This window comes from Rosa chinensis, chromosome 1 (genome assembly GCF_002994745.2).
Source record: "Rosa chinensis cultivar Old Blush chromosome 1, RchiOBHm-V2, whole genome shotgun sequence".
Taxonomy (NCBI): Eukaryota; Viridiplantae; Streptophyta; class Magnoliopsida; order Rosales; family Rosaceae; genus Rosa; species Rosa chinensis.
The window spans coordinates 35,860,406-35,887,381 of NC_037088.1; the positions used below are offsets into that span (position 1 = coordinate 35,860,406).

A 26,976-nucleotide genomic window follows, 5' to 3' on the forward strand; every position below is an offset into this window, starting at 1 on the left:
TTCTTGGAAGTCTAACGAATTCCTCTTTAATAGATAAAACCTACTATCCATCCCCAAATAATTCAAATGATAAGACATTTGAACCATTTAAGATATGGCCATTATACTTAATACTTTGACCTTCATTTCTTTAACCTTTTACTTTAACAAAACAATTGACAATTTCCATTCCCGAATATTCCATTAAATAAATTTATCTCAATTTTCTGGACATGAAGAATTTAACAAATCAATAATCCGTGATTGAATTTTAGGTCAACTCATTAGACCTTCTATTTTCTTGGTACACCTTAGTTTCCTTAACTACCCTTTTAAATCATCAAATTATTTACTAAACAGATTTCCTTTTTGGTCAATTAACCAAATTATTTCGCAACCAAAGACTTACACCAATTACCAATTAAGCATCCAACTTTCTTTCCATTCTCAGTTACCAATCCTTAAGTCATAACGCTAAAGCACCGACTACATTCTTGTACAACATTTCATTTGTCACAACATCCATCACTTCACTAACTTTGCAGATTCTCAACAACCAAAACTACAGCAGAAACAACTCTAACAAGACTTAAACCATAATAACTTTCCCTCGTCCTTACCAAAAAGATTTGATTCCAAAACAGAGGCATCCTTCACGATTCCAAGCCTTCGATCAATCCTTAACAAAGTTAATACAGATAAAATGTATCAATAAACACTTCGGATACATCTTCAAAACGAGAATTCCAACAGAGTATTCATGTTTTCTACCCAAGTCTCTTCGAATATAAGTTGACTCTAGCATTCTCACAAGGTAGTTTCATCACCCTCAGTTGTTTGGCTACCACAATAATGAAACTGACCAAGCAGCTCCCCTTCTCCAAAAACTTCAAATCGCAGATTCATAAACCTTACACAGTCCAATCAATAGAATTGGGGATTTCATTCCACTTAAACTAGTAGCTCCAACGAAAGAGGAAGCACGAAATTACCTAGTGGAAGTAGTCAGAAACTCCAGCAGCCAAGAGTGGCGGAGTTAGCGTCTCTCACGCACCAGCGGTGGCGCATGAAGTGCGTGCGGTGGCTCTGGTCTGAGTCGGAGGTCGGGAGTTTGGGGTTTCGAAAGATAGTGTAGCTTCGACTTCGTTCATGGAGGTGTTGAAGCTCGATTCGAGCTGGAGACTAGAAATCGAAGGCATGCAGAGCTGAGAGCTCTGGTGATGCTCGAAAGACATCGTCAAGCTTCGGCGGGCAGTTTGCTCTCTAGGGCTTGCTGAGTCTGAGGGTGGTGTCGATATAGTGAGGTGATGGTCATAAATCGATGGAGGTTGAGAGGCAGCAGCGTCACAGCGTTGGGTGGTCGTGGGTAAAGGTTGGAGGAGTGCATGTCGATGGTGAGGCTTGGGCTTGGGTCAGATTTGGGTGTTGGATTGATTGGAGGTGGCGGCGTGATGAGACGGTGGCCGGAGATGGTGTTCTCCAGTGGTTGCAGAGGGAAGAAGAAGAGAGAGAGAGAGATCGGGGAGAGAGAGAGAGAATGCGGTCGAGAGGGAGAGGAAGGACATAATTTAGGGTTTTGGGTGCTTAAGTTCCTATTTATACTTGTGTGTGTAAAATGTCGGATTTACCCTTCCGACGAGTTACGTAATTCTCCTAGTGGATTACTTCCGGGTTTTGAACTCGTAACTTTTCTTTTATTCGTTTTTCGTCAACAACACCCTTTTTAAATTCTCAACTTTATCTTAAGTCCAAAACTAGATTTTGTAAAAGCCCAAAATGTAAGACTCTGCTACAACTCAATTTATCATCTTCGAAACTTCAACAAACAGTTGCCTCACTAAACTTCTGTAACCTTCTAGGCCCAAATGAGAGAACCTCGGCCCAAACTTAAATCGTAAGGCCCAATAGGTGGTCTCGACACCCAAAACAATTTCCAAAGTCATTTCCTCCACTTAAATCACCTTGCGGAAAAATCTTATTGGCAAGAAATTACTTTCGGAAATTGACTAAAATTTTCAGGGGCTCACATAGTAGTATACTTAAAACATAAGTTAGGTGGAAATTTCATTACCAATATATGCAATGGTCAGGGCCGGTCCTGAGGTTCTTGATGCCCAGGGCAAAAAAAAATTTGGTGCCTAGGGCCGGTCCTGAGATTTTTTTTTGTTGATGATTTTGAGATTAATTCGACTTCAAAAAATTATTAATTAATGACAAGTTTTTAGAATAATCAATGAAACCACAAAAAACAAGCAACAAAATTTCAAAAATAAAGAATACCAAATATCTATTTTGATCTATACCTCAATCTGCATCATGGAATGTAAAAAAATATGTCTACTCACCGTAGAAGAACAGAAAAATAGAGAGGAGAAAGATTATTGGGAGATGAAAAGAAGATAGGGGAAATATTGAAAATGACAAATGATGCAAGTGAATTGAGGGATTTACTAACCATAAAAACCCCAAATTTAAAGAGAAATTTGTTTGATTTTAAAGTTTTGAAGAGAGTGAAAGACAAAACACGTAGCTAGTATCGTCTAGGCTTCTGAAATAAATTTTTTTTTTTTTTTTACGTTCCCTAGCATATATTGCTATTTATATATATATATATGGAAAATTCTACAATGTGTTAACGTATGACATGCATACAATTGCCTTAAAAGTGATAAAATGAGTCCTCAAAATAGTAATATTAGTCCTCAAAGTAATAACATAAGTCCTTAAAGTGATAAATTTTCTTAGTTACCACATGAGTCCTCAAAATAGTAATATTAGTCCTCAAAGTGGTAACATGAGTCCTTAAAGTTTTCTTAGTTTACAATATGAGTCCTGAAAATAGTAATATTAGTCCTCAAAGGCTGTGTTTGGTTTCCAGAATCAGAGCCTTGGGAAAGGAAATTCATTCCTTTCCAGTGTTTGGGATTGCAAAGGAAGGGAAACTGACTCCCAAAGGAAAGGAAATTGCGGGGGAAATTGCTTCCCGCCCGCCCACCCCAGGATTCACTTTCCATCTTAATAAAATGACTAAACTAGCCTCACTTAAAATTGAAATTTACTGGTTTGATCCGCAATATCATCGAGCTCTGTGTCAGGCATGTGTTTTGGAGAGTTTGAGTCATTTCCAAACGCTATGTCAGATAGCACTCATATCACGAACCAGTGAAGCATAGCCGAAACCATTCATCTTGTTATCATCTTCCTCGCACAGCAGCTTCCAAGATTAAATCTGCTTATCATCTTCCCATCTTCCTCCCGTAGCAGCTTCCAGGTATATACACACACACACACACAACATGCAGTGTGAGATCAAATCATTTGTGGTTTTGGTTTTGATTTCATTTGTGATTTGATCTGTGGTTTTGTTTTTGATTTCATCTGTGAGTTTGGTTTTAGTTTCATTTGTGATTGGATCTGTGGTTTTGGTTATTGAGTCATCTGCTTTTGGTTATTGATTTCATTTGTGATTTCATCTGTGCTTTTGGTTTTGGTTATTGATTCATCTGCTTTCGGTTTACAAATTTCATCTATGAGTTTGGTGTGTGTATAACTATATATATACACATATTGTTTGTTATTGATTTGTCCTCTGTTTGGGGCATCTGTAATCACTTTTTTTTTTTTTAGTTATACTTGAACAAAATAGGCAGTAACTAGAGAATTTGGTGGCAGTTATGGCTCGTAGAAAGTTGTCGAAGACAAAAAGGATTCTTCTAATGCTGGACAATATTAAGGATTTGATTAACTTTGTCGTGATGATATACATTATGATGTATATCATTGTAGAAAGACATTATCGGAAGTATATATTGAAATCACCATCTTTTTATGATGCTTTGTCAAGAATTGGAAATGTTCAACGAATGGTGTATGCAAGCGATGTAAGATGCATAAACAGTCTCCGCATGGATAGGCATACATTTAGCTTATTGTGCTCTATGTTACGCATATCTGGTAAATTAAGAGACACAAGAAATGTATCTGTAGATGAAATGGTGGCTATGTTCTTGCATATTCTTGCGCACCATGAAAAGAACAGAATCATTCAAGATAGATTTTTGCGTTCTGGGGAAACAATTAGCAGATATTTTAACGCGGTATTAAGAGCAGTCCTATGTCTACAAGGACAATTGTTAAAAACACCAGAACCTGTTCCAGAAAACTCATCTGATGAGAAGTGGAAATGGTTTAAGGTACACACCACTCTGCTATTTGTTATTACAGTATGAAATTAATGAAGAATATACATTCTAAGTTGTTTATTATTGTAGAATTGTCTCGGGGCGCTAGATGGGACATATATTAGAGTACATGTGCCAGAAGTGGACAAGCCTAGGTACCGAAGTAGGAAGAATGAAATTGCTACTAATGTCTTGGGAGTATGCTCCTAAGATATGCAATTCATTTATGTGTTACCTGGTTGGGAGGGTTCGGCTGCAGATTCACGAGTACTACGTGATGCCATCAGTAGGAGACATGGTTTCCGAGTTCCCCATGGTGAGATGAACTGAAAATAACTTTTTTATGTCATTACATAATTGGTTAGGAGCTGTATATTAATTTTTCATCAAAATAATTATATTTTTCACTTCATTCGATAGGATATTACTACCTTGTTGATGCTGGGTATCCAAATGGGGAGGGGTTTCTTGCTCCATATAGAGGCCAGAGATACCATTTAAATGATTAGAGAGAAGGATATCAACCTACCACCCCCGAAGAATTTTTTAATATGAAGCATTCTTCTGCTAGGAATGTGATAGAGAGATGTTTTGGGTTACTTAAGATGCGATGGGCAATTCTAAGGAGCCCTTCATTTTTTCCAGTGAAGACACAGTGCCGAATTGTAATAGCATGTTGCTTGCTGCACAACCTTATAAGAAGGGAAATGGCAATTGATCCCTTAGAAAATGAACTGAATGCCACTGTGAATAACCAAGATGATGATGATGATGATGATGATATAATCAATTTTATCGATTCATCAGAACAATGGAATGATTGGAGAAGAGAGTTGGCAACACAAATGTTCAATGAATGGAGAGGAACTAGGAGCAGAAGATGAAAAACTTGGCTGGAGAGTTCATCATCCGACTAAAAGAAAAAGAACTGGAGAGTTTATTTTGTTTGCAGCTTTTGTTATGAAGTTGGGTAGGCTATGTTGTATGCAACTGCTATTTTGTTTGCAGCTTTACTTTCTTGGTTTGGAGCTGCACAATTTGGTGCTTTTTATTTATTTTTTATGCAACTGCTATTTTGTACTTGCAGCTAGCTTTTCATTCTTGGTTTGGAGCTGCACAATTTGGTGCTTTTTATTTATCAGTTATGCAACTGCTATTTTGTACTACAGCTTTTCATTCTTGGTTTGGAGTTGCACAATTTGTTGGTTTTTATTTATCATTTATGCAACTGCTATTTTTGTTTGCAGCTTTTCATTCTTCTTTTGGAGCCGCACAATTTGGTGCTTTTTATTTATCAGTTATGCAACTACTTTTGTTTGCATCTTTTGTTCTCAAAATGGTGTCTGTTTTGTTCTGCTATTCTTTACTGCTCCTCTGTAAGATGTATATATATGATCTGATGTCAGAAATGTAGTCTAAAACCCAAGGTTACTGTAATGTATGCAACTGTTCTGTTAAACTGACATGTTGTTGTTCTGCCACTGCTTTGTTTTCAGCTTATTAATTCTATATGAAGTGTTACTGATAAGTAGACGAGAATTTTGAAAATGTAGGATGGATTTGCAAGCAAACTCAAGATCCTCAACTGCTAGAAGTGGAAGAAATAAAGAGAAGCAACCATCGCACACCTGGACCCCTATTGAAGATGTAGCTCTAGTTGAGGCTTTGACTGAACTTTGTGTTTCTGGGGTATGGAAGGTTGACAATGGATTCAAGGCAGGATATTTGGGACAACTAGAAAAAATTATAGAGCAAAAGCTACCAAATTGTGGATTAAAGGCGAATCCCCACATTGAGTCTCGTGTTAAGACACTAAAGAAACAAACACTTGCAATCTCTGACATGATTGCTGACTCCAGTGGCTTTTCATGGGACCATGAAAATAAAATGGTTGTTTGTGAAAAACAAGTTTATGACGATTGGGTTAAGGTAAGTTTGGTTAAATTTAAATGCAAGTTCTAATATCTAATATCTCATTCCTTTTGGTTTACAGTAGCTAATTTCATCTTGAACCATTCATTTAATTTGACAGTTTGGTTAACATTTAATCTTCATGTCTAGTTTATGTATGCAACTACTAGGTTCACAATGAAGCTGCAATTTGGTTAACATTTAATCTTCATATCTAGTTTATGTATGCAACTGCTAGGTTCACAATGAAGCTGCAGTTTAGTTAACATTTAATCTTCATAACTAGTTATGTTGTATATGACAGGTTCACAAGGAAGCCAAAGGACTAAGGCTTAAACCATTCATTCATTATGATAGTTTGGTGGAAGCTTTTGGGAGAGATAGAGCCAATGGGTTAGGAGCTGAAGGACCTGCAGAAGCTGATGAAGATGTGAATAATGATAATGAATTTGTTGATCTTGAAGGACCTGCAGAAGCTGAAAATATTGTTCCTACACCTGCTACTCGTACAACTTCCTCTGCTTCTAATTCAACTCGGACTAGAAAGCGAGCAAGGGACGCTTATGCTCAATGCTTGGGAGACATGGCTAGCACACTTCGCTCCTTTGTGGATGTGACCAAGACACACTTGGAGACTATGAAAGAAGTACTTTTGAATGACCATGCAGCATCTACAAAAAGAGGTAAACTTGTCGAAGAGCTTATGAAAATTGAAGGTTTGAATGATTATGATGTGCTTGAGGCTACTGCAATAATTATTGGCGATGACTCCAAAATTGAGCTCTTGTTTAGCTTACCTGACAATTTGAAGAGCCAATGGATTCACAAGCTTCTGAACTAGTAGAGAAGTTGATGCTCAAGACTGATGTTACTGATAAAATCTGCTTTTGTTTTCTTTTGGCGTTTGGATAATCAGATAATGGCTCTGCTTTTGGTTATATTTTGCAGAACCTTCTGTTGGAAGCTACTTCTGAATTTGAATCTGTAATTATGCTGTGACATTAGAACATGTATCTCTTATGTTGTTTTGTTCAAGTACCTTTTGTTAAAATCTGTGGTTCTGGGTCAATCCGATTCAAGTTGGGTAGGCATTTACCAAATTGTTTGCCCTTTATTTTGTACTAAAGCCAAATGACACAGCAGCTGCTGCATATGTTCTTATGATTGTTCTAAGTTTACTACAATTAATATGAGGGTATTATTGAAAAATTGATAGGTGTATTCTGATTACATTCCAAGCTTAAACCAAACACTGGAAAGGAAAATTCATGGGAATTGCTATTTCCCATGCCCATGAAAAGAGGAAAGGAATTGATTTCCTTTCCTTTCCATTCCGCGATCCAAACGCGGCCAAAGTGATAACATGAGTCCTTAGAGAGGTAAAAATAGTTGATATATGAGAAATGTTAACATACTATAGCTTTATATATATATGTAACCTTGTATTAAAAAAAAATTGTGCCCTACCTTCCCTTGGGCCCTGGGCTGTCACCAAGGCTGCCCTTGGGCAAAGCCGGGCCTGACAATGGTATTCTATATAGGTAACATAATATAAGCTCAGTTGGAGCCATCAATCAAGATATGCAGTTCTGAAATGATTGCTACCTTAGCTTCTAGAAGCATCAATTGTGAAAAGTTATCAACAATTGCAATAGATTATGTTCATAATTGCATTATATTCATGCAAGACAAACATGTTTGTCATTATGTTTATCATGAACATTCATAGTTCAAATTGAATTTATTGATGAACATGTGGTTCATATTATTGTTTAACAATGAAAACACATGCCAAAATGATATACTTGAATTTCGAGTCTGGGATAGTGGTCCATATCAGTACTAGAATTTTCCTCATATACATCGGCCAGAAACCGATGTAAAAAAAATTTGTACCCATGTGTTAGTGGGTCATGTAAAAGATTGCAAAAAATTAGACATCGGTTAAAAACCGGGAAAATTCTACAATGTGTTAACGTATGACATGAATACAATTGCCTTAAAAGTGGTCAAATAAGTCCTCAAAATCGTAATATTAGTCCTCAAAGTGGTAACACGAGTCCTTAAAGTGGTAAAAATAATTGATGTATGAGAAATGTTAACATACCATAGCTTTACCCTAAAAACCGATGTCCCATATAATAATAAACATCGGATTATGTTCTTGAATCAATGTTAAACTGCTATTATGATCACAAATTGGTGTTTTTAGATATTGTTAAACCTTCATATTTATGCATTTAATGCTTAACAAAATATAAGTCCAACAACACTAGTATTCATTTTAACATCGTTACTCATTCTAGAAACGATGTGTTATATTCTCTTACACATCGGTGTTTTTGAAGTTTGCCTGCTGTTTATAAGCTTTACGGGTACTTGCCATATATCACACTATTTAAGATTGAATCTACATTATTTTGTATTACGCGACCGATGTTCATTAATCTATTAAACATTGTTTCCTTTTTTGAAGCGATGTCCATTTTTCTATTAAACATCAGTTTTTGAGGTTGGCACCGATGTTCATACTTATACTAGACATCGTTTTTCATTTAATAAATCAATGTCCATTGATTTGTTTTATATCTTTTCTTACTTAATAATGTTAGCGTGAGTCATGGCCTAATATTAGGAATGAAATATATTGTAATTATATTATAGTTAGTACTTACCTATTCTGTGTGTGATAGAGAATAGAGAGGTAGGTTAATTGTATACCTGTAATTCTCTTTATATACCTCCATTCGTGAGATGAATAGATTATCAGAAAATTCATTCTCTATATCTCGTCTTATCTGACTTGGTATCAGAGCAAATATTCGAGAGGACTTTGTCTCTTATTTTCTATTTTTATTTTTCAAAATTATTTCAAAAACCCCATTGTTAGGGTTATTGTTCTCTTAACGGCGTCACTCTCACGTCCGTCCAAGAACGACCAGATCATCTTCTTCTTGGACTTCGACGTCATCAGACCAGCTACCTCCATCGCCTGTCAAGATCGGCTTCATCTTCCTTGTTCAGACCCAACCTTTTGCTTCGGCACCAGAAAATCAATTTCTCCAGAAAGGTTTCCTCCACTGTGCCGTCAGGCCGTTTGCTCCGTTCGGTGACAACATCATCATATCGGGTTCACATTAGACCTGTCGAAATCAGACCCGACCCTTGACTTCCTTAGCCCCGTCGCACCGAGCTCCTCAGCCCCAGATTGACAGACGACGTCATTTAACCAAGCTGCTCCAATCCAAGTCGCTGACATCAGTTCTCGTCCTCCTCCCAGACTAGATCACCTTCGTTTTCCTCTTCACCAAGACCCAACAATTTACTTTGGGCACCCACCCAAAGATCGACTCAATCTTATCCATTCGGTCCTTCTTCAGCCCGGACCAGTCGACCTCCATTTTCAGGCCATCAGTTTCTTTCTAGGGAGAACCCAGTTACCGAGATCATATATACCTTCAGTTCTCAGGTTACCACCATCTTAATCCGTGCCTCCTTTTTGAAAAAAAAAAGAAAAAAAAAAAGGAAATTGATGCACGATCTATTTTTTATTTGGTTATTTTTTGAATATCTTGTTCTTCTATTCTGCTGCATACCCTGTGATTTTGTGTTTCTTGCAACTATATTGTTACGATGGGTGGTGATGAAGGTGAAAATTCCAAGATCAATGAGGTCCAAAAGGTTGAGGTTTCTGTCCGAAGCTCAAACGGTGGTTCTTTTGGAGGTACGAAACTCAATGGTACCAATTTTCGAACATGGAAGAAGATTATGTCTGTCCATCTTCGTGGCATACACAAGATGGGGTATGTGACTGAAACAACTAAAGCTCCTAGTGAGGAGGATGTGGATGCCTATACTAAGTGGGAGGATGATGATGGATCTGTGATGGCAATCTTATTCAAGGCCATGACTGAAGATGTGCTACAGTTAGTGGAAGAGTGTGAGACTACTGAAGCAATATGGAAGACATTGGGGGATCTGTATACAAACGAATCTGATTTTATACAAGTTCATGAATTGATGTGCAAAGCTGGCAGTATGCAACAAAATGGGCAACCAGTAGCTGTGTATTTCACCAAGCTGAAGAATGTATGGGCTGAAATTGATCAGAAGCGTCCTTGCAAGATCAAGAATCAAGAAGATCTTGTGTGCTACTAGAAGGAGAAGGAGCTTGAAAGAGTTCATGTATTCTTGAGAGGGCTTGATGAGAAACATAGCAGTGTCAAGGGGGAATTGCTTAGAATGACAGACCCTCCTAATTTGAACACAGCTTTTACATACATCCGCAAGGATGAGACTCAGCAGGAAAGTGTCAAACATGCACAGGTTGAAGTATCTAGCCTAGCTATTCAGGCCAAGTCACCAGCACCTTTCTTTCAGCAGCAGAGTTCAGCCCTACTTCATCAACAAGGTTTCCCACCAGGCTTCACCAATCGCCCTCGTCCTCAATGCTCTTACTGCAATGACCTTGGACATGTTCGAGAGACTTGTTGGAAGATGAATGGGTACCCTAAAAAGAAGGGTTATCGTCCTAAGGCAAAGGCAGCTGCGGTTCAGTTGGTCCAAGAACCAGACTTCTATGGTGTGGCCGGTCAGGATCATCGTACAACAGGTGGGGCTACTCCTACAGCCTCTATAGCTAGTCGTGGTAAGATTGATATGGCTTTAAATGTTTCTAACTTTGTTGGTTCTGATACATGGATTATTGATTCTGGTGCCTCCGATCATATGACTTATGATAAATCGTATTTTACTGAATTGTCTTCCCCACCAATGTCCTATGTAACAAATGCTAATGGTGAGGCCTTTCCTGTGTTAGGGTCAGGGTCAGTTCGTATTACTCCCACCTTTGAACTTCATAATATATTATATGTGCCTGACTTTTCTCATCATTTGATATCTGTTCCACAGTTGAATACTGAGTCTAAATGCTCCGTAACTTTTTATCCTATGTATGTGATTTTTCAGGATCTTCTCACCAGGGAGATAATCGGTCGGGGGTATCTGAGGGGCAGGTTGTTCCATCTGGATCAACCATACACAAGGGAGAAGCCAGGAGCACAGTGCCGCGTCGCTTTGACTTCGAGTTCTGACAAGCTAAGTGAAATTTGGTTGTGGCATCGCCGTTTAGGGCATCCTTCTTTTAGTCTTATGAGAAAAATCATGCCTACTCTGTTTATTGGTGTGGATGAGTCTGTTTTACATTGTGAAACGTGTGTTTTGGCCAAGAGTCATTGTGCTACTTATTCTCCTAGTATTTCTAATAAAAGTGTTATTCCTTTTGAGTTGATTCATTATGATGTTTGGGGACCTTTTAGAGAGCCCACTGTATCGGGTATGAGATATTTTGTGTTGTTTATTGATGATTGTATGAGGTTGTCATAGGTTGCTCTTCTTAAAACCAAAGATGAAGTTTTTCCATCTTTTCAAACTTTTCGTACTCTTGTCCAAACATAATACCATAGCACCATTAAGGTCCTTCGTTCTGACAATGGGGGAGAATATGTCAATCATGTTTTCCAAGAGTTCTTCAAAACCCATGGGATTGTTCACCAAACTACATGTCCACAAACACCAGAACAAAATGGAGTGTCTGAAAGGAAAAACTGTCATTTACTTGATATGGCTCGTGCCCTTCTTTTTAGTGCTCATATGCCTAAGTATCTTTGGGGCGATGTTGTCCATGCTTCCTCCCATCTTATCAATCATCTTCCATCTAGTGTCCTTCAGGGAAAAATTCCATTTGAGGTTCTTGCAACTCATGTCTCCTTACCTTCATTTCATAATCTTCCAGCTTGTGTCTTTGGTTGTGTTGCATTTATCCATGTCCCTAAAAATCAGAGGTCTAAGTTGGATGCACGGGCGCTTAAATGTGTGTTTGTTGGCTACGGAGGCTATCAAAAGGGGTACAAGTACTATCATCCACCTACCAGAAAGTACTATGCCACAATGGATGTTACTTTCTTTTAGGACATGAGCTATTTTTCCGCTTCAGATACAGATCTTCAGGGGGAGAATTCATATTTTGAAGAGCTGTATCATGGAGATCAGGGGGAGGAATCAGAAGGAGGAGAAGAAGTCACACAAGTAGGAGGTATTTTGATAGATCCAGTTGAGACCATCAACCTGTCACCTCTAGAAGCAGAAGGTCCAGACATCCAGGCACCAGTCTCAATTACAAAAAGTGAAGTTGAAGACACAACTGCCCCTTCGGTTACAGCTCCTACCCCTGACCCACAGCTTCCTGGTGCTGAAGATCACTCATCTGAGGTATGTCCACCCACTGGTACTAGTAGTATGAGTCTAATGTTAGGCAATATGTGTTACCAAATAGGACTACTCGGGGTCAACCAGCCAAAAGGTTTGAACCTACTCTTACTGCCAAATCAAAATACCCAGTAGCCAATTATATGTCCACTAGGAGGTTGTCTAAGTTATATGAATCATTTGTGAATCAAATATCTGTTGTATCAGTATCTAACAAAGTGCAGAATGCATTGAAGATCCAAAGTGGAGGAAGGCAATGGAGGAAGAGATAGAGGCGTTGCAGAAGAACAATACTTAGCAACTTGTGCCTCCACCACAGGGCAAGAAGGCTGTAGGTTGTCGTGGGGTGTTTACTGTGAAGCATAATGCAGATGGATCAGTGAGTCAATACAAAGCACGCCTTGTAGCAAAGGGGTTTACTCAGACGTATGGTATAGATTACGATGAAACATTTGCTCATGTTGCCAAGATGAACACTATCCGGGTTCTACTCTCATTTGCTGCTAGTTTAAACTAGCCACTTCGACAGTTTGATGTCAAGAATGCATTCCTTCATAGAGAGTTAGCTGAGGAGGTGTACATGAGCCTTCCACCTGGGTATGTAGTTGCTTATCCTGGTGATTTTATATGCAAATTGAGAAAGTCTCTGTATGGTCTCAAACAGTCACCTCGTGCTTGGTTTGGAAGATTTTCACAGTTCATGCGGAAGGTTGGTTACAAACAGAGCAACTCAGACCATACCTTGTTTCTCAAGCATCAACAAGGGAAGGTAACATCTCTAATTATTTATGTAGATGACATGGTAATCATTGGCAATGATACTGTTGAGATGGATAGACTGCAGAAACAGCTAGCCTCTGATTTTGAGATGAAGGACTTGGGTAAACTTAAGTACTTCTTAGGAATTGAGGTAACCAGGGGGAGAGAAGGAATCTACCTGTGCCAGAGGAAGTATGTTCTTGACTTGTTGACAGAGAGAGGTTTGTTGGATTGCAGACCTATTGATACTCCTATTGAGTAGAACTAGAGGTGGCAAACGGGCCACTAAGCACGAGCACGGCACGCTTAAAAGCGGCCCAGCAAGGCCCAAGCCCGTTAGTGGTCCGGCACGACCCGAGCACATTAGAATAACGGGTCGGGCTGGGCCTAAGAATATTGGCCCATTGGCTCGGCCCGGGCCCGTAATGGGCCAGGCACGGCCCGAGCACGATATATTGTGGGCCGGCCCGTTACAAACACAAAATTTCATTTTGTTTTTAAAAATATTAAAAAACTACAATGATGAGATTTGAATATGAGACATTTTTATTTAAAATTTCATGACAATTCCACCAATGCTTTCTTTTATATTGTCAAAATAATGAAACAAAACATTATATCCTTGTTTTGACATAAGTATTTTTTCTAAATATTAAATATATGTTTATTAATAAAGACTAATCTCATAATAATACAACTATAGAATGAAGGGAAAAAAAGAAAAAGAAAAAAAAAACTATAGAATGAAGGAAAGAATAATAGATGATTTGGTATATTAATAAAGATTAATCTCACAATAATATACTAAAAACAATATATTTTGAGTTTTTTTTTCTTTCTTTCTTATAGTGGAATATAAAAAATTATTAGAAATCTAATCTTAAAAAGCTAAGATTAAGAAAAACGAACTTAATTTATTTTAATTTTCTAAATAGTTAAATAAAATTAATTTTTATTTGTTCAAATTAAGATTTTAAAATCGTGTTTTATAGTGGGTAGGCACGAGCACGACCATTTATTGACCCGGCACGAGCACGGCCCGGCACGATATGAGCTCGGGCCATGAGCCGGGTCGGGCTTAATGTTTAAGTAAATGGGCCGACACGAGCCCGACACTATAATAAATGGGCCGGCCCAAGCATGGCACGAAGCACGACTAGGCCCGCTTAAAATGGGCCGGCCCAGCCCGTTTGCCACCTCTAAGCAGAACCATTGTTTAGCTGAGTATCCAGATCAGGTACCCACTGATCGGGCTCGCTATCAGAGGTTGGTTGGACGTTTGATTTATCTGGCTCATACTAAACCAGATATTGCATATGCAGTGAGTGTGGTAAGTCAATTCATGCATAACCCGAGTGAGAGTCACATGGATGCTGTTATGAAAATTTTGAAGTACTTGAAGTCAGCTCCAGGAAGAGGAGTGTTGTTTTCTAAACATAACAACATTCTTGAGGTTTGTGGCTTCATAGATGCAGATTGGGCTGGAAATATTACAGACAGGAGGTCAACATCGGGTTACTTTACCTTTATGGGAGGTAATTTGGTTACATGGAAGAGTAAGAAACAAAAAGTTGTGGCATGATCAAGTGTTGAGGCCGAGTATAGAGGTATGGCTCACGGAGTGTGTGAGTTGCTGTGGCTAAGAATTTTGTTACGTGATCTGAGTTTCAAACTCAAAAGTACTATGCAGTTGTATTGTGACAACAAGGCAGCTATTGACATATCATAGAATCCAGTACAACATGATCGTACTAAGCATGTGGAGGTTGATCGTCACTTTATAAGGAAAATCTAGATGCCAAAATTATTAGTTTTCCTTTCGTCCCAACTGAAGAGCAACTTGCAGATATACTTACTAAAGGAGTTTTCAAGAAGACGTTTTATGACTTACTAAGCAAGTTGGGCATGGTTGACGTGTATGCGCCAACTTGAGAGGGAGTGTTAGCGTGAGTCATAGCCTAATATTAGGAATGAAATATATTGTAATTATATTATAGTTAGTACTTACCTATTCTATGTGTGATAGAGAATAGAGACGTAGGTTAATTGTATACATGTAATTCTCTTTATATACCTCCATTCGTGAGATGAATAGATTATCAGAAAATTCATTCTCTATATCTCGTCTTATCCAACTTGTTGGAGAGGAAAGATCCCAAATTGGAAAAGTGATAAATAAAATATAACTTATAAGTAGGTGGATCTCACCCAATTGTATAGAGGCCTTTTGTGATTAAAACCCAACACCTATCGGGTGGTTAAGTTGGGACAATATCGGTACAATGGTGGGCTACGTGCCACGCTTGTCGCTGTTTAACATGGTATTAGAGCGGGTCACTCTTCAATACGTCGTCATCATGGGCCCGGATATGAGTTCATTCATTAATTGATTCACTAATCTCCTCTCCAATCATGGACCTAGTTTGGGTTCCTTAAATTGGCCATCGGAAGTTTCCGATTGGATTATTGCCAAGTGTCCGATGTGGGCCTTGGATTGTTATGTGATTGGTCAAGTCTCTAATGTGGGACTTGTGACCCGATGTCCAATGTGGAATCGGGTTTGTCAATTAATTCCACGTGCATACCTAGAGCTAGGTTGCACGTGAGGGGGCGTGTTGGAGAGGAAATATCCCACATTAGAAAAGTGACAAATAAAATATAACTTATGAGTGGGTGGATCTCACCCAATTGTACCGAGGCATTTTGTGATTAAAACCCAACACCTATCGGGTGGTTAAGTTGGGACAATATCGGTACAATGGTGGGCTACGTGCCACGCTTGTCGCTGTTTAACAAATAACTCGATGTCCATTGGATTATTTTACATGGTTTATTACTTATTAAGTCGATGTCCATTGAGTTGTTTTACATCGTTTCTTACTTAATAACTCGATGTGCATTGACTAAAGAGACATCGATTTTTATTTCCAATTTGATGTATCATCTCTTTAATGATATCGTTTTTGTAGTTTAATACTGATTTGAAATAGGCGTATATACATCATGTCCTATACATGAGCATGATGTCCACTAACTTTGTAATTGCTACTACAAAATAGATCTAATCCACATTTGACAACATGAAATTCCAAATAATTTGAATATGGGGCATTGCATTAATTTGTATCCAACATGAGACTTATGTTAATAGTTCAAAAAATAGACAAAAAGACCCCAATTCCTAGTTCAAGGCTAGCCTAAAACATACTATTGCAATAAGCGTACATGTAGTTTTGTTCACGGTTGCTACAACAGTACAACTAAAGATACTTAGACTTACTCAAAATCATATGTAATCCTAGTGGAAAAGCATTAGTCTCATCTGCAAGAGTGCAAGTACATCAACAACAGAAGAAGTCCTTTGTACAGGTGAAGGTGGAGCACTCTAGCATTTATGTTTGCTTTCAGGTTCCAATGATTTGTTGCAAGTTCTCCGAATGATTGCCTCCCACTTTGGTATTGGTTTGTTGTCCTCTGCTCAAAATATATTCCTAGCATTCATGGAACAACCTCTTGAAAACTGAACGATATAGCTGATACATAAGTGCCAATCAAAATTACATTAAAACTTTCTTAGCAGCCACGATATTGGTTATATCTACACTATTAACTACGTTTAGATAGACTATCTAATATTAAGGCGGATCTAAACCAATAAATATCATATATGTACATTATTAGACAAGAAGAATGTAAAAGCACTCCAAAATATGATAGAACAAGCAGCTCATTTTTAAAATTACCAAGTTGTTTCTTTTTCAAGGAACCCCATCATTTTTAAGGTCCAAGGTTGCAGCAATGATATCACCTTGTAGCCCCCCAAATAAAAACAAACTAATTGCTTTACCATACAATAGAAATACTGGATTATAGCACAGATTGAGCATCTAGAAATGGTTATTTGAGATATGATTTGTAAAGTAAAACTGTACTCACCTTGACTTTGGTGACCCAAAACCACTCCAACACTCTTCATTTTCATGCTTCCCATGCACAATAAAATGAAGAGAGCTAGCTGCTCCGCTCTTCTCTCTTAGCCATATTTTTCTACTCTACTCTGTTTAATAGCTCATCATTACTTCCATCTTTTTCCTCCATCTCTTCCATACCATTTTCTCTTATTTTTGGAATTTATTACGACTCTCGTACTTCACCTCCATGCTGTAGCTGCTATCTTGGCTTCTCATCATCATTTGCACACCTCTGTCTTCATCTATTTAAGCATCTCTTCTCACAACGAAGAGACATCACCCATACCAACCCATTACATTTTCTTTCTCTCTCAATATCCTACACAAGACCTCTCTATCTACCTCCCAAAATCCAAATCCATAATATCTATACTCTTCAACCTCTATCACCACCACATCAACTGTACATCATGACCACCACCACTACTACATCACCACCACCACTACTCCATCAGTACCAATCAAAGTTGGCTAAATGAACATCATATCTTCATCACCATTCCATTCATCATCACCATCAAGAACTTCATCATTCATAAATTCCACTATCAAGGAGGATTCAAGGAGCATTGAAAGAGAAAAACGAAGGAGAAGCTACCCATTGATTTGTCAAGCTTCAACTAGTTCAGTCTTTCATTAACTAGTTCAGTCTTTCATTACCTTGATATATTTTATAGATTTGATGATAATTTGTATGATTATGAGTGATTAGTTATTTTGTTGGGGTTAGGGTTGAATGTCCTAGCCAAACTTGTATGAATTGATGTTTTAATTTACATTTGAAGCTATTTGTGATTTTCATATTCATATGCTAATTCAAGAAGTGAATGCATTCATTCAAACTTAACTACTTTAAATGTATTGTGTTTGTCATCTAATGAAAAATCTTTAGGGAGTAGTACGTTAACCTTGAGCATTGATAGCATCCTCTATGTGCATGTGAAGGTTATGAGTTAAAATCATCTAGATCTAGGATTGATTTGCTTGCACGATTATCTAATCTCAAAGCTTTATGCATCTAGGAACAATGAATTGAGACTTAACCAGTAATATGATTTGTTCTTAAGTACTTAATTCTAGACTTATCTGGTTAAAATTGATAACATCTCATGAAAAAATGTTTAGGGAGTAGTACGTTAACCTTGAGCATTGATAGCATCCTCTATGTGCATGTGAAAGTTATGAGTTAAAATCATCTAGATCTAGGATTGATTTGCTTTCACGATTATCTAAACTCAAACATTTATGCATCTAGGAACAATGAATTGAGACTTAATCAGTAATATGATTTGTTCTTAAGTACTTAATTCTAGACTTATCTGGTTGAAATTGATAACATTAAAAGAGTTTAAGCCTTGTGAATACAATTGGTGCGTATTTGAATACAATTGTTTAGTAGAGACTCGTGATATTATTTCAGGATGTACTCTAAGAGCAACTCCAACAGCTTCTCTATAATTTTTGTATTATAGAGAAGCAAAAGTCAAACCTTTAGCCTATTTTTCTTCTCTAACTCCAACAGATTCCTTAGTTTAACGTAATCTATAAAATCTTCATATTCTTCTTTAAAATTTTGGAGTTTGCTGTAAATATAGGGAATTTGGTTTTCTCTCTCCTCACTTTCCCTAAAATAAAGATAGTTATAGAGAATCTGTTGGAGCAAAAGAGGCTTATTTTTCCCTAAAGTAGAGAAAAATCAAAATATAGGGAATCTGTTGGAGTTGCTCTAAGTGCCTATTGTAATCAGGGGTTTAGGCTCAATGTCCCGCCCTTGTATTCGACGGTTTCATTAATCAAATCTTGATGGCAGCCGCACCAGCCCTTTATTAAAAAAAAAAGAAGGAGTTTAAACCTCTGTAATCTTATCTGGATGCAAAGAGGTTAATCGGGAAATTAGAACAACATTACTTGTAATTGAACTTCAATACTTGCAAGGGAGGTTAATGGTAGACAATCCAACCCCTAACTTCATCCATTATATTACTAGTTTAGTTTAGAGTAGTTTAGTTTACATTTGAGTATTTATTTTAATTTGATTCACCACTGGGAACACAGAGATGGAGAGACGAGAAAATCACATTGCATGGTTAATTCTATCAAGACCAAGGTTAGCAAACTTGTTAGCAACAAAATTAGCTTCCTAGAAAATATGTATGAACTGAATGAACTGAAACTGATGAGTCAAGAGACCAATGTCCTGCACAAGCAACTTAATTCTCTAAGGAGTAGAAGTCTTGTTGAGCACACAGTCAATGAAAACTTTTGAGTCACCCTCAACCCAAACATGAGTAAAATGATTTAGAAGAGCAGAATTTAAACCATCTTGGAGAGCAGTTGCTTTAGCAATAAGAACTCCTGTTTGACCAATTTTCTTTGAATCAGCAATGATTGGATTACACAAAGCTAGTAGAAGCCACACTGCTATTTCTCACAGAACCATCTAAATTCAGTTTAACCTCATGAAAATCAGAAGGTTGCCATTTAATATGAAATGACTTAGAAACTTTCTTCTTAGGAATATGAGGATTGGCCTGACAGTAACTAGTTCCAAAACAAGTAGCCCCATAAAAGGTTTGAATTGGGAAAGGAACTAGCTGCCAAAGACAAATCTGTTCCGTAAGTTTCAGTTAGACCAAGTAATGAATAAATTCTGATATATATAATATCAAAGGGAATATTAGAATTATTAAACAGATATTGTAACGAATCAATAAAACCACTATTCTAGAGTAAAAGAGTATGAGAGTGAGAAGAAAGATACTAAACTTGTAATGCAAAAGAACAGTTCTTAAAAAAATGGTCAATAGTTCCCATCTGAGAATGACAAAAATGACCATAACACTATTGTAAATAGAAAATCTATCTCTAGTTATTAGTTCACTTCTAATAAGAATCCAACGAAAGATTTTTTTTAGTTTCCAAACTTTGGATAATTAAGGGAACTTTTGAATGAATGGGGAAGGAAGATTTGAGCTTGAACCCAAATGGCACTCTTAATTAATAGTGAATTTCCTAGAGCTTGAAAGAGGATAAAAATAGAAACGTTGGGTAATGTTCCGACTTCCGACACACAAATGCAGCTTCACAATCACATGAAGCCCCTTAATTAATTTCCAGAAATAGAAACTAATAGTGAGCTGGCGTTCCACTGGAAGCTCCACAGCCGCCAAAAACTTGCCAAAATATCCCCGTTCCCGTTAACCAACAGTGGGGTCGACGGCCGGGACCCACCAACGTCTTCAAGTAGAATCTTTTATTATTATTTTCACCTTTTCCTCTTGACCATCCATATTCAAATTTCAAAAATTTGAAACGCGTCTCGCATCCCTTACCGGACCGAGCTCTCCCCGTGGACCCCACCCCTTTTACCCTAAAGCGGGTGGTGCCCTTCCCAACCCGACCCATTCGTCCAAAACAAAAGTACAAGAAGCTCCTAAATTTTGACCCGTTTTGATTCTTCTTCCCTTACTACAGCGTCGTCTGTTCGAAGTCAAATTGGCTCTCTCTCTCTCTCTCTCTCTCCTGTCTTTGATTTCTTAACGGCGAAGTGTTAACAGCTAGCTAGGGTTTTCGGAAGATGACGACGATGGAGAGCTTGATCGGTTTGGTTAATCGGATACAGAGGGCCTGTACTGTGCTCGGCGACTACGGCGGTGGTGACAACACTTTCTCTTCCTTGTGGGAAGCTCTGCCCTCTGTTGCCGTCGTCGGCGGCCAGGTCAGCTTCTCCGTTTTTTCTTCAATTCCAGGGTTTTCGAGTACTTTGTGGAATTGGAAACTGGGGAGGGTTTCAGGAACAATTTTACTTGCTGGAGCTGGTTTTAACTTTTTTTTTTTTTGGTGTTGTTTTGGGATGAGAACAGAGTTCGGGCAAGTCTTCGGTGCTGGAGAGCATTGTAGGGCGTGACTTTCTTCCCAGAGGATCAGGTGAATTTCAAGCTTTTCGAGTTGGAACAAAATGTTTAAATTTTTTTTTTTTTTAATCCTTAGTTTCGAAGAATTTTTTGATTATGGTGTTGTTTTTCGTGTGATTGCAGGGATTGTGACGAGGCGGCCTTTGGTGTTGCAGCTCCACAAGACGGACGAAGGGACTCAGGAGTATGCCGAGTTTCTTCATCTCTCCAAGAGAAGATTTACTGATTTCTGTATGTAAATTACTGGCCTCCTCGTGTTTCCTAGTTTCCTGCATGCTTGTGTATGTCCATGTTTGTTATGTTTTTCGCTTGTATTGATGTAAGATTGATTATTGTAGCGGAGAAATGGTAGATTTTCTTTTTGGTCCCAAGTTACTTTTATTCTACTGATACATATCTGAGTATACTGAGTTTAGAGTTGGCTACCTGCTGAGATTTCACGACCTCCTCTGATTAGTATGAGAGCAAGTTGAGTTCACACTACACGTGTTTTAAATTTTGTTTTTTTGAAAGAACATCCGAAGATGTTTTTCTGTTGGTTAGTATATCAAAAGTGTGAACTTGTTTGCCAATTGATTTTTACCTTTTTTTTTTCTTTGTTAATTAATGCTCTTGATAGAACTTTCTGTCATGAGTTAGAGCTACAAGAGAATGGAATTTGTGTAGAGATAATGGAATTGCTACATATAACTTTAGTTGTTGCAAGATAACGCTATGCCAAAACTAATTTATTGCTGTCTTTCTGCAGCCGCGGTTCGGAAGGAAATTCAGGATGAAACTGATAGAGTAACAGGAAGGTCAAAAATGATATCTCCTGTTCCTATCCATCTCAGTATCTACTCCCCCAACGGTGTGTTACTACTACTACCACTACTATTTCTGCTGCTGTTTTTTCTCTTTTCTTTACTTTCTGTAAATTTTTACAAGGTCCCTGAGAACCCTAGTCATACGGATTCATTGGTGAAATTGTGAAACTCTTCTAGCGTTCATATTACTCTATTGTTTGTGTCTGCATTGTCGTGCTTATTAATATGATATTGTGGCTTGTCATTCTTGTGCCTATACCACTTACATTTCCAGAAATAATTGTTCATTGCAGTTTTCTCAGATGATTATTTCGCATATAAACCGCTAAACACTTGTAGAACGTATAGAAAACAAGATGATGATTTCTCTAAGATTTGGGGCTATAGCAATTCCTAAGATATGTACATAAGATATATTCTTAGAATTATCAAAGGAAGTCATATTTGTAAATTCTTGTACATCTACTTTGGATTATTGAGTGATCTAGCTTTCCCCCATTTATAACTTCTAGATATTCTTTTTACATTTTGCATAATATTTCACTTTTCCAAATTCCTCTTTGTGCACTTTGATGACATAAGTGAGGGAGGAATTGGAGTCTTATTTTATGTTCTCTGTTGTTATCCATACACTTAACTGTTGATTTCCTTCATTTGGCAGTTGTGAACTTGACCCTAATTGATTTACCTGGTTTGACGAAAGTTGCTGTTGGTACGTTTTCATTCCAGTGTTAATTATTCATTAAAATGCTGTTCTGCATGATGTGATTTTATTTGTCAGTCATCAATAAGGCAGTTATTATTTTCAGAGGGCCAGCCTGAAAGTATCGTTGAAGATATTGAAAACATGGTTCGATCTTATGTTGAGAAGGTAATGAATTGTGAAGTCATAAACCCACACAAACACATTCATACATGCATGCACATTTATAGAAGTTATGAAGTCACCTACTCATTGAAGAAGAAAAAAAAGCACAATAATGTTGAGGCTGAAACATGCAATTATCGTTGATTAAAGGAATTATTTGTCATTGTGCATTTGATTTTTTTTTGAGCAAATAGTGTAATTTATCTTTCTCACTTGTTATGTGCTTTAGTTTTATCATGTTCGGTGATAATACCATTATTTTGCTTTCAGTATACTACTAGACATTAGACAGCTAAATTTTAAGCTGTTAGGGAATTGACCGCTAATTTATGTCAACCTAACAAGTAGATATTAAACATCTTGAAACGCACACTGTGGAGGGATATATATATATATATATATATATATATATATATATATATAAATAACAACATCAACATAGAGTTCTAGACAATTGTTCTACCATCTTTTTTCTCATTATCTGTTATGATCAAGTCATTTAGTATAGAATGCAAATAGGGTTTCCTATTCTTGGTGACATCTGTGTATTTCTATCTATTCCATCTTATTTTTCACATGATGAACATCAATTGTGTTCTGATTGATGATTTTGTGCTTATTGTAGCCTAATAGCATCATACTAGCAATATCTCCAGCCAACCAAGATATCGCTACATCTGATGCTATCAAACTTGCACGGGAAGTGGATCCAGCAGGTATACCCTGTTTACTTGTTAGAGTAAACCATTTCCCCTGCTTCTGGACTGTCGTACAGTTAATTTGTCTCATAAATTTATATTTATAACTTGCACACAGGTGAACGAACGTTTGGGGTGATGACAAAGCTTGATTTGATGGACAAAGGAACTAACGCTTTGGATGTATGATTCTCTCTGTTCTGTACCATCTTCACAAACGGTTTTTGCAATGACCAAGCTAATGTTCAGTTGCATTATAAATTCTGAAAATAGTTGGGTCATAATTAGCTAGATGCATTTGCATTCCGAATACAACAGTTTTCAACCATAAGGCATATATTGTTTTAAAAGGATGTGATCCGTAAAACTCTTTTATCGTTTTCTTTACATGTTCCCATGCTTGTTGCATGCATGCCTTTTGCACTCATTGCTTGATATAAAGCTTTGTCTTAAAAACAAAGAAATATTAGTATTATTAATATCTTACATGTTTAACCCAAAAGGTTATCGAAGGAAGATCTTATCGCCTGCAACAGCCTTGGGTTGGAGTTGTGAACCGTTCCCAAGCAGATATTAATAAAAATACGGACATGATTGTCGCAAGGCGCAAGGAACGTGAGTACTTTGCAACCAGTCCTGACTATGGGCACTTGGCTAATAGAATGGGTTCAGAGTACCTTGCTAAACTTCTGTCACAGGTTTGAGCGCGAATATCTTTCTTGCAATTAAAAGTATCTTGCTCCTTCAATAAAGTATCCATTTTGATGATTTGATCTTGTTTATAGCACTTGGAGTCTGTAATTAGGGCTCGTATCCCAAGTATCACATCCTTGATTAACAAAACCATTGATGAACTTGAATCCGAGATGGACCATCTTGGTAGGCCTATAGCTGTTGACGCTGGGGTGAGTTTAACTCTATTTTGTAAATTTCATCATGTATTATCTTGGGTAATTTTGAGTTTGTAACCAAGACTTTGTATTGTAGGCTCAGTTATACACTATACTGGAACTTTGCCGTGCATTTGACCGAATATTTAAAGAGCACTTAGATGGAGGGTAAGATTTGTTCATTAAACTCTCAATTTTGGCTCATCAGTGTATTTGGAATTTAGTGTTCTCAGATGCAAAACTTTTGTAGAATTACAATACCATTTTGCAGTCTAAGTTGAAATGGAGCCTATATTGTTAATTTGATTAAATGATATGATTTTTTTTTTTGGGTTTAACTTTAATATATTCTTTGCGTACTTAACTATCAGTCTCTTTAGTAAATGTGGCAAATTATCGGAGATATGATTCATGCATTGTACAGGAAACTTAATGTAATTGTTTTATATCTAATCAGAATGCTTAATAACAACTAACTGGTTTCTTGGGCAAAGAATTACATAAGAAAAGTCCTCAACAGCCAAGGTTTGACAATTTGTAGTAGTAAGTACTGGGTTCTAGGTGGTAGAGCTAATGTTTAGTTTCTAGCTGAATAGTTCATGTAGTGGACATAATATGCATTGGTATATCACACGGACTTGTATTACTTTTTTTTTTTTGGTTAAACGGACATGATATGGATCAGTATGCATTGGTTGTTTATGTTATTTATCAATCAGAAAACAGGGTTTGATAGAGAATCAAACTTGCATTACCCCTCAGCGGATTTGGTTTATTTCTTTTCACGAAAAAAATCATCTATAATACTACTCTGTGACCGTAACTTTGTGCTTGATTTTGTCATGATAGGCGACCCGGAGGTGATAGGATTTATGGTGTCTTTGACAACCAGCTGCCTGCTGCTTTGAGGAAGCTTCCATTTGATCGACATCTGTCTATGCAGAATGTAAAGAAAGTGGTTTCAGAGGCTGATGGTTATCAGCCTCACTTGATTGCCCCAGAGCAAGGTTACCGGCGTCTTATTGAGGGATCACTGAATTACTTTAGAGGTCCAGCTGAGGCTTCTGTGGATGCTGTAAGTATTCATTTTTGGTAATCTTCGGTAGTAAATGATTTTCTGAAGTGTATTCAGTAGTTGAGAACTTTTGCTAAGTCTTTATCTTTGACTGGCTGAAAATCCATACTGTAGGTCCACTTTGTCTTGAAAGAACTCGTGAGGAAGTCATTAGCAGAAACTCAGGTAAACAGAACTTGTATGTTAGGTTTGCAGCTTAACAGTGTTCTTTCAGTGATAAAGAGATTAATGATTTTGATGCTTGTGACTCATAGGAATTGAGACGGTTTCCGACTCTGCAAGCTGAAATAGCGGGTGCAGCTAATGAAGCATTGGAAAGGTTCCGTGATGAGAGTAAGAAGTCAACTCTGCGCTTAGTGGACATGGAATCCTCATACTTGACTGTGGAATTCTTTCGAAGACTTCCACAGGAAGTGGAGAAACCAGTTGGCCCAGGAGGAAAACCAGGACACCCGGGAGGAAATCCAGCTGCCAATGCTGCTGTGGACCGCTATTCAGAGGGTCACTTTCGGAGGATAGGATCGAACGTGTCCTCTTATGTGGGAATGGTGTCTGAGACACTGAGGAATACGATTCCCAAGGCTGTCGTTCACTGTCAAGTCAGGGAGGCAAAAACGTCGTTGCTAAATCACTTCTATATACAAATAGGAAAGAGAGAGGTACTCTCTCTCTCTCTCTCTCTCTCTCTCTCTCAATACACACAACCACACACTCCTGGAGCTCATTGACTTCATAAATAATCAAGTTGAAGACTTATTAAAAAGTGAACAAGATTACAGCCTCCTAAAATTTTCCTCAGATGGTTACTAGTATATTTCATGTCAGCCAGAATTTACTAGTGAACAAGATTACAGCCTCTTAAAGATATCCTCAGATCTTTTTATATAATGCTGTTCTCTAGTATCTAACTATTCAGTGGTTCAAGATTATTGTGAATTACAACTATTAGTTTCAAAATCAGGGCTTCCATTGGTGAATGCACCTTCAAGAATGAGTGGTCATTTATATTCTCAAGGCTTGATTATAAGGGTTGGGATTAATTTGTTCCAATCTGGTTTCTTTGGCTTGTTTTTCAGGGTAAGCAGTTAGGTCAGCTGCTTGACGAAGACCCAGCATTGATGGAGAGGAGGCTACAGTGTGCTAAAAGGCTTGAATTATACAAGTCAGCTAGGGATGAGGTTGATTCTGTATCATGGGTCCGCTGATCTTTGTTTCTGAATGTCATCATAGTTTCTGCTACGGAGTTTTTTTCTTTTCATCTGATTATGTTGTTGGCCCAAGTTCTCAGGCTTTGGGATGGGGTGGTGAATTCTTGTTTTATTGTTTGATTGTATTTGCTGTATTTATCTTTGTATATCTGTAGTACATATGTAATGTACTCTTTTATAATATATGATTACATATCAGATTGATGTTGCATGGCGTATGTACCCGCTTCTTTCCTTTTCTCCATGTCTCTTATTTTTCCGTATTTTGCTTCTGCTTGCGAGTGCAAAGTCGTCGTTGGAAAACTTGATATTGTCTCTTGATATCAGTGTTGCAATTTGTATGATTCTTTTGTTTTATCATTCTTGCCAAGGAATAGTAACCGTGAGACTTAAGTGGATATCAGTTGAAGTACTTAACACCCTTCATTTTGGCCCCTAATCATCTTAAG

The 26,976-nt window shown here is 37.6% G+C and overlaps 2 protein-coding genes across 3 annotated transcripts; both read left to right on the forward strand.

Annotated features, from left to right (window-relative positions):
• The first annotated feature begins 3,108 nt into the window (after positions 1-3,108).
• LOC112165802 lies at positions 3,109-7,196 on the forward strand. Of its 2 annotated transcripts, XR_005804999.1 has the most exons (4): positions 3,109-3,250; positions 3,652-4,172; positions 4,251-4,476; positions 4,581-5,183. XR_005804999.1 is itself a non-coding variant. In XM_024302472.2 (3 exons), exons 2-3 carry the CDS (start codon positions 5,715-5,717, stop codon positions 6,910-6,912), a joined length of 912 nt encoding a protein of 303 aa, XP_024158240.1. In that variant the 5' UTR covers positions 3,109-3,250; position 5,714; the 3' UTR covers positions 6,913-7,196. The 2 variants fall into 2 exon arrangements, 1 of the variants encoding a protein (XP_024158240.1); XM_024302472.2 differs by lacking the exons at positions 3,652-4,172; positions 4,251-4,476; positions 4,581-5,183 and adding exons at positions 5,714-6,089; positions 6,376-7,196.
• Positions 7,197-20,483: 13,287 nt separating this feature from the next.
• Positions 20,484-26,745, forward strand: LOC112196002 (dynamin-related protein 1E). Its single transcript, XM_024336257.2, has 15 exons — positions 20,484-20,786; positions 20,932-20,995; positions 21,106-21,213; positions 21,731-21,832; positions 22,450-22,500; positions 22,598-22,659; positions 23,282-23,372; positions 23,473-23,537; positions 23,858-24,052; positions 24,140-24,259; positions 24,342-24,412; positions 25,094-25,319; positions 25,434-25,484; positions 25,574-25,978; positions 26,396-26,745. The coding sequence occupies exons 1-15, from the start codon at positions 20,646-20,648 to the stop codon at positions 26,522-26,524; spliced, it is 1,881 nt and encodes a 626-aa protein (XP_024192025.1). The 5' UTR covers positions 20,484-20,645; the 3' UTR covers positions 26,525-26,745.
• Positions 26,746-26,976: the final 231 nt, after the last annotated feature.